The sequence below is a fragment of the Nannobrachium achirus genome (genome assembly GCF_963921795.1).
Source record: "Nannobrachium achirus genome assembly, chromosome: 19".
Lineage (NCBI taxonomy): Eukaryota > Metazoa > Chordata > Actinopteri > Myctophiformes > Myctophidae > Nannobrachium > Nannobrachium achirus.
In genome coordinates, this window is record NC_137826.1 from 14,943,717 (window position 1) to 14,952,315 (window position 8,599).

Below are 8,599 nucleotides of genomic sequence, written 5' to 3' on the forward strand. Positions count from 1 at the left end.
AACGAGCAATAAGAGTAATAAACAATGTAGGATATCGGGATCACACACACACACTGTTTCTACAATCACATCTATTGAAGTTCACCGATATGGTCATTTTCAAAACCCTACAAGTCATGTACAAAGCAAGATACAATCAACTACCAGCAAATGTACGAAACAAATTTCTAGACAAAGAAGGGGGGTACAACCTCAGGGGACCATTGGATTTCAAAAAACCTGTGATGCATACAAACCTGAAAACAATGTGTATTTCATCCTGCGGAGTCACCTTGTGGAAGGAGCTAGACGAAGAACTAAAATACTGTGAAAATCTAAACCAATTCAAGTTTAGATTAAAAAGATCTATTTTTGATAGATACAGAAGAGAAGAGCAATAAGTATATGTTTATGTATATGTGTATCTACTGTACATGTAGTGTGTGAGTCTGGGTGTGTGTGTACGTGTGTGTGTGTAAGTATGTAAGTATGTCATGTGTTTTGGTGTGTGTGTGTGTGTGTGTGTGTGTGTGTGTGTGTGTGTGTGTGTGTGTGTGTGTGTGTGTGTGTGTGTGTGTGTGTGTGTGTGTGTGTGTGTGTGTGTGTGTGTGTGTGTGTGTGTGTGTGTGTGTGTGTGTGAGTGTGTATGTGTGTGTGTATTATATAGTAGTATTGTATGTTTATACGTATATTTTTATAGTGAAATGTATTTGACTATGATACCCCAGGGGTGGGGCCCGACAAGCCTTGTGCTTCTCCCTAACCCCTTTCGGACACTTGGACAATGGACACAAAAAAGGGGGGTGGAAAAAAGAAAACTCAAAATGGAAAGAGTTACGCTGTTCTATTTGAATGCACTCTTGTTGTTTACTGTTTCTATGTCCGAAATAAAACTAAACTGAACTGAAAATGTGGTTCCTGTGGAAATAAGCCTCGGCTTTCTAGGATCTCCTTTTAGTTGACCTTGTACCAGTGATTTGTACTGTCATGAAACTGTACTTTTTTCTATTGCAAACTTCTAATACATTCTTCAATCAATCAATCAATCAATCGCATTCCTAAGACAAAAATGTGATTAGATTAAATTTACCCCCATTGATTCCAGATGGGGACCCGAATCCATTTGGGTCCCCACCCGGAACGAATGGGGGTACATTTATTGTAATCACATTTTCGTCTTAGGAATGCGACAACAAACTAAATCATTATTGAACTCAAGTCTCCATGGCGGGAATAATCAATAGAAAAAAAGGCATTTTGGGGGTTAACTACTCCTTTAACTCAACGTACACATGGAACCAAATGAACACGTTCATTAGGTTCCATTTGTACACTGTCAGAGTTACAGACTTGTTGGGTCAATTTAGACCCGCCTAAAGGAACCCACAGAGTCCCTGGAATCCACTTTGAGAACCACTGATCTACGTGACAGTATCTTCTTAGCGATTATTCTATTGATCATTTTTTTGATTCATCGAATAATCAAGGAGCAAATTTTTCATGTATATTTATGTAATGTATATATTTTTTCAATTGATTAATGAATCACGTGAGACTTATTTATACTTTTGTTGCACAACTGTATTGCGCACCATTATTAATAGATTATTTAATTGAATATAGATTATGGATAAAATAAATTGTCTAGTGAATCAGTTCTAGTCCAATGCAAAGAGGTAGTTGGATGGTTTCAACAATATGTATTGTGGTCTGACTGGCAGCTGTACTATTCCATTCTTGTGCTGCCCCCTAGCTTGGAACAAGGAAACATACATCATTGGTCATGATGAATAATGGCTCAGATGCAGTTAAAGATAGTCAGCCTCCTCCATCCATTATGTGTCAGGAAAAGGGGTTTGGGACTTCCGTGATGTCACTAATGAGTAATGGCGTGCCATTAAAGTTATGTTGGGCATCATTTTGAGGTTAAAGATATGAGGAACCGTGGCCTGGGCATAGATGGGCATAATTACAGGTAACCAAGTGATCAGGATGTCATGATAATAGAATTAAACTAGAACAAACTAGTGTGTCCGGTGTAGATAAATGGTATGTTTATACTGTAGTGTTCGGTACTCTGTAGTTCCAAGGCACACCTCACAGAAGGGGCAATTGCTTCCAGTGTCGTCTAAGACATTGGTTCTCAAAGTGGGGTCTGGGGACCCCCAGGGGTCCTTGAGGGAGTTCCAGGGGGTCCCCAGCTAAATGATAGTTTGTCAGGAACCAAATGGACCCTTACCGGTCTGTAACTCTGAAAGAGTACAAATGGAACAAAATGGGCCCTCCATTTGTACACTCTCTGAGTTAAATGAACATAGATTTTACAAATATAAACTGGTGTTCCAGAGACAGAAATGCCATTAAATGGGGGTTCAGTCCGTAGCCTAATGCATGTCACAATGTTTGGGAATCACTGCTAGAGCCTTAAAATCTTCTCTTATGGGGGTCCCTGGCTTATCTTTTCAGATGGGGTCTGTGGGTCTTTTTTGGGGCACCTTTTTTTTTTACTTATGAGAGGATTGCATGAGTTTATTTTCCCCCCCTGCACCTTTAGCACAGCGTTTCTCCTCTTCTGTCCTCGGCTCTCCATTTGCTGTCCTGTATGTCCGTCATCCTTTCACCTGTCCTCTCTGAATCAGTTGTCCACAGCCTCTAGTCACTCCAGTCCTCTCAGAGAAGCAGGGAAGGACCCCTTTGCACAGCTCTCTCTCCAGAATTTCTTATAAAACCATCTTTTAGGTACAGCTTGTTCTCTGCGCTTGTTTGAGTCTTGACGTCCGTCAGCAGACAGCATGTAAATGTAGTTTGTTACTCATTAACTGCCATGAGTTTTGCGCTGACTGTCATATGATGGCTGATTTAGCTTTGCTAATAACACTGTCCCCTACACAAGATGATTCCATTAATGTTCTGTAGCTCGCTACACAAAATACTCTGGTAATTCATCTCTGTACAAGACTGTACAAATGGAACCAAATGGACTTTTACTGGTCTGTAACTCTGAGAATGTACTGTGGAATGTTCCATTTGTACACTTGGACAAGCTTTCGTATCTTTTCTCAAGACCTTATTTGCATACAAGTTTTATTCTTCGGGGGGAAACCCCATGGAATTGTTTGGAACACCCATTTTCTTGTGTCTGTCTTCAGACTTGACCAGCATGGTGTGATGTGATCTGATGTGACATGACATGATCTGACATCTACTAGTTCATATGTTAAAGGTTATGTTTTAGAATTTTTGCAGATTGCTATACCTTCCAACTCACAGATGGGTAATTCATCTTTCTGTTTAGCCTTTTTGTAATGTTATTTCATGTTGCTTTTTTTTTTTTTTTACACTTTCTGTAGAGACTGATATGGGAGGTCATATTTGCGCCTCAGCATTTGTCCCTTTCACCCACTTCCAACAACAACCTGACCTTTGTGTTTGTCCTTATCTTTCCCAGATGCAGTTTATGTAACCTGAAAGCCAGGAGTCTTTGGCCTCCTGAAAAGAAATTACCACAAAGTAAAAAAACAAACAAAAAACCCCCAAGCAAACATCCAGTTTGCCGTTTCTGAACTCCCCTCTCTCTGAGAACCGCGGGACCCGACATGGGACTGGGCAGAATGAAACCACCAGACGGGGGGGAAGGGGGCCGAGCCATCTCAGAGAGGCATCAAAGTGGACATTGTGCCCATCCAAGTCATGGATTCTCTCTGCCATTCAAAGACCATCTGGACAGGGATCACTCAGCCCCTACTGTACCACGGACAAAGAGAGAGACGAAACACCCCAAAGGGAGACATTTTTACTCGTATGTATCTGGAAGAATTTGTCAGGTTGCTGTCCCACATACACACTGCTTGATTCATTTTTTTCCACTCCTCTCCCTAGGCGAGGGAGAGAGGATGACTTGATTTTTGTCGATCATGATTACCTGATTTAACCAGCCTGAAATTAGGACAAAAGGCAAACTCCTGTTTATGCCATCATTTTTTTTTCTTTTTTTTTTATGTATTACGTTTGCAGTAGACATTCCTTGTGTATTGTTTGTATTTATTTATGATTACCCGCAGAGAGAATGACAAAAAAAGGAAAGGTAACTAGCGATATTGAACTATCCCCTGTGGGAGGTCTTCAGGTTTATTACATACGTATGATTGATTGTAGAATTGGGTTTTGAGAGTGACTGACTGAGAGTTAAAAAAAGAATAATAAGTTAATATAAAACGAAATTATATGAAATGTTTTGCTGTTGGGGGCACTAAGTATTCCCATTACTTGCATGATGCCTGGTACAGTGTTCTTTGTGACTCACAATTGTCACATCGAAAATGTATATGGACATGATGAGATTTGTTGACTCGACGTCAAATTCTGAGTTAAATTTGGTGAGGGAAGACCGTCACTTCAGCAAAAGCACTACATTTTGTGAACGAGGCGGCATTGCATTGGAAACGAATCTGCATTTCAGCTATTCTACGCTTTTTGGCATGCCATTTACTCTTACATTTAACAGTTCTACTGGCTACCCTGAGTGTTCTGAGTCTCTTTCATGCCCGGGTCATATTTCCACCAGGCGAGCACTGGGGCATTTTTGCACAATGGGGCGGTGAGACATCATAAAGCAGTAGGTGTAAGTGGGGTCAAACCCTATCCATATCAAGCTGGTCAGGGAGCGTCCTTTTGTCCAACAGCAGAGAGGTGCGGTTATGCAGGAGAATGGAGCACTGTTGATCGGTGCTTTGTGTACATAAAACTGATCCTGTCAACCGGGGGGCTGTGGATGGGATGCCGGTGTGAAAGATGGCATGAACATGAAAGGGGCTCTTTAATCATCAATTGAGCATATTTTCTGCATCGTCCCTACAGATTATATTTTTGTTTTTTGATTTTCCAATAAAGTGCAAGCTTCCACAATTGTTTGTGCTCTCTTATTCCTGACACCATCTAGACCAGTGTTTCTCAAACTTTCCCTTAACTCTGACAGTGTACAAATAGAACCAAATGAACCCATCAGGGTCCATTTGGTTCCATTTGTACACTGTCAGAGTTACAGACTTGTATGGTCCCTTAAAGGAACCCACAGAGTCCCTGGAATCAACTTTGAGAACCACTGAATTAGAACCACTGGTCTCTGAATCTATTAACTGCTATACAATCAAGGCTAAAGCTACGATGTTGTACATCAATTACTTTTAATAAGAATTTCTAGGCTTGGGCTGCTGGCGAAGTGGTCCAAGCACCTAGGCTCAGTGTAGCCTGACAGCACGTCGCGATCCTGACGGCCCTTGCTGCATGTCACTCCCCATCTTTCTCCCCCAGCCTACTGTTTATCCCTATCAATAATAAAGGCATAAAGGCAAAAAAGAGAAAACGTATAGATGTTAAACTCAGAACAACTACTTTGGGTGATTTAATAGTTCTATAATTTCACATGGAATGACACTTGTTCTTCAGGGTCCCAGAAAGCCCTCTCTTCCACAGATGGGTGATTCGCAGCAGGCCTCTGGTCCAGAGCGCACAGGTGCAGCTCATCCATACACAGAGAGCCTCACATCCTGCTTGGCAAGTGATCTGTTCCACTAACAAGCGGGCTCTTTGTTATGTTGCCACTTCCCCTTAGTTTGGATGCGGTTCGAGAAAGCCACAAAAATGTGACTACATTGACTTCAATTATACAATTGATCGACAAGTTAGTCAAAGCTTTTCTGTTAGAATTGATGCCTTGAATTGCCTTCCTTTTCATAGCGATGGTGAGCTTCATTTGAATTGTCTTTATTACCCATGTCTGCTGTTGCACATGTAGCCATGTCACTTTGGTTTGGATTCAAAGGGAAGAGAGATGGTGAGACTACAGTTCAATCTTTATGGGAAATTGGGTAATAATTGTTATGGACTATTCGCTCACGTTAAAAGGAATCCTGGAATTTGCTAAATGTTGGTGACGTACATAATTCAAATGGATAAATGAAATAAATCTACTGGTTCTGTATGTAATGTAGTATGAGTCACAGCTGCTTTTTGTTTCTGCCATTTGTATTACTACCTGCTACAGGAAGGAATGAACAATGTCAAAATCTGAGGGCAATAGAAGAGCTGGTAACCAACTGCTGCTACAAATAAGGATGTTTTTTTTGTACCTACCTTGGTGTGTGGGCCCTATCCATTTTGTGAATGTGAACCAACTGCTGCTCCTCATCACATCTATCAAAGCGGCTTAGTTAAACAAAATGTAGGCCTATATAAAAAAAAATTAAAAGAAAGAAATGGAAATTAAGGTTTTGTTCTCTTGAAATCAAGTTGTATTTAAGTAGTGCATTTGAAAATGCAATTTTTGATTGAATACTTTAATGTAAACAGCACATGCATGGTACTGTCAGACATTAAGGATAACACAAAAATGGACTTGTTTCCATTGTGGTCCTATGTAGGCTACAATTCATCAACATAGCATAATTGCAAATTGCTTTCCCATTGAGGATGATACAATAAAAAAACATGATATCCATAATAAAGTTGAAGTTTAAATTTGGTTTGATAAATCTCCATTAATGCTGTGTGTGTGTGTGTGTGTGTGTGTGTGTGTGTGTGTGTGTGTGTGTGTGTGTGTGTGTGTGTGTGTGTGTGTGTGTGTGTGTGTGTGTGTGTGTGTGTGTGTGTGTGTGTGTGTGTGTGTGTGTGTGTGTGTGTGTGTGTGTGTGTGTGTGTGTGTGTGTGTGTGTGTGTGTGTGTGTGTGTGTGTGTTACTGGTAGCCTACATTCATCATATTACAAAGCTTCAAAACACGCAGAGTGTGCAATGTAGGTGAGTCAGGACACTGCTTTCATTTCAAAACTATTCAGGAAATAATCATAAAGTTCATACACTTGCAAATAAGGAATGGCAGTAGATGGACTCATATTTCGCAAGCTCTTGCACCATCTTGTGGCCTGAAATGGTCCCTACATTAAATGCTCCCTACTACCTCATGATTCGAAGTAAAAGTCTAAAACACAATGGCATTCCACTGTTTTCGTCTTTCCCATGGGAAAACAGATGGGGGGGGGGGGGGAAAGAGCTGACCTGATGTTATGCCACTGAGAGGCTTCTCTTGCTTTACTGAGTCATCTGGAGTCTGTCTGGGTGACACAGACATTCCTCTGGGTGTAGAAAAAATGTTACAAACAACATCAGGCCTTCTCATACTGTGTAGTGTATGTACACTTTATTTGAAGGTCAGAAAATTCAATTTTGTGATGTGATAATGATGAGGCCCATTTGAAAATTTGAGCAGTACATTTTGAAATGTGAGGTATATCAAATTGGTCCAGATGTCTGACAGGTGGCTGTCACTCCCCTCCTTGAGATGCCATCAATTCAGATAGCTTGGGCTCATATTATATTTATGCAGATCCAAGCTGCACAATAGACTACAATAGCAGACAAGCAACATTGACAGACATGTTTAGAAAGAACCTAATCCATTCTCAGAGAAGAATGCCGAGTTTATTGAATATGTTCAGAACTCCATACAAATATAAGGTTATGCTTTTCTGGGATGGACGTTTTGCCTCATGTCTGCAACCCCTCTACTGCCGCTGTGCCAAAGTTTGTCTGTGTGTGAATCAATTAATTCCTCTGATGATTCTGTTCTGGTTTGGGTGGGTCTAGTGCACTTGGCTGGTATTCTTCTTGTAGTCCAGGAGCTATGGTACTCTGCTTACATGTTCAACACACAACTCCATTCACTGTATATTTTCTCTTCCAAATGCACAGATCAGGGCAGGAATTTCAGGGAGGCCATGAAGTCCAAGGCCGTCGTTTCCCCTCAGTTTGGCCTTGTGCCCCTCAAACCAATGGCATGACCTGAGCCCACATGACCTTAATGCCCCAGCTGACTGTACCACTTTCTCCTCTGTCTCTTTCTGGTTGTAACTAAAGGCCAAGTGGCCTTGCCCCTAAAATGATGAAATTCCAGGCCTGGCACAGATACATGGTCAGTGAACTTACCAGAAACAAAAACCTTTACTTAAGTAAAATTCCCTTGCACAGTATTGAACAGTGAATATAAAACTATTTCCACCACTTGTAATTCTGCTCGGATAGAAAATAGGAAGCCGCATTATGCTGGAGCTCCTTCCAGTCACGTGCTGAGGCTGGGTCAGCTTTGCACCTCCTTGATATGATACCACTCCTCTTTCAGATGCTCAAGCTATCATCATCGTCACCAGGGGTGTTGCACCAAATTCTGGGCCCTGGGTACAAGGATTCACTGCGGGCCCCTGAACATTTATTATGTGCTTTAACTATTGAAAAATATCAGATATACAAGCTCACAGCGCGGCACTCGGTGCTGCGCTGTGAGCTTGTAGATCTGCTATCTTTGAAAAAGTCTTTGAATATTTCAAATCCTTCTAAGATTTTTTGAAAAACCTATGTTAGTGGTGCACAAACATTTTCATGTGAAGGACCCGCAAAATTATATGTATTTGGCCACGGACCCCCATCTCAAAATATTTAGTTCCAGGGACCCCCCAGATGCAAAACTTTAGTTACAAATGTTCACTTAAAAAGTACATAGCTATATTCATTAAGATTTGCACACATTTTCAATAGTTAAAGCATTCAATAATAAAGGCCCCTCCACCTTGG

General features: G+C 41.0%; 1 protein-coding gene across 3 annotated transcripts in view; it reads left to right on the forward strand.

Moving 5' to 3' along the window:
• picalma (phosphatidylinositol binding clathrin assembly protein a) overlaps positions 1–4,884 on the forward strand; it is a 72,375-nt gene extending 67,491 nt beyond the window's left edge. For all 3 annotated transcript variants that reach the window (XM_080749640.1, XM_080749641.1, XM_080749642.1), the window contains one exon: positions 3,428–4,884. In XM_080749640.1, coding sequence (XP_080605766.1) covers positions 3,428–3,442 — 15 coding nt within the window. In that variant the 3' untranslated portion in view covers positions 3,443–4,884. The remainder of the gene's footprint in view (positions 1–3,427) is intronic.
• The last annotated feature ends 3,715 nt before the right edge of the window (positions 4,885–8,599 follow it).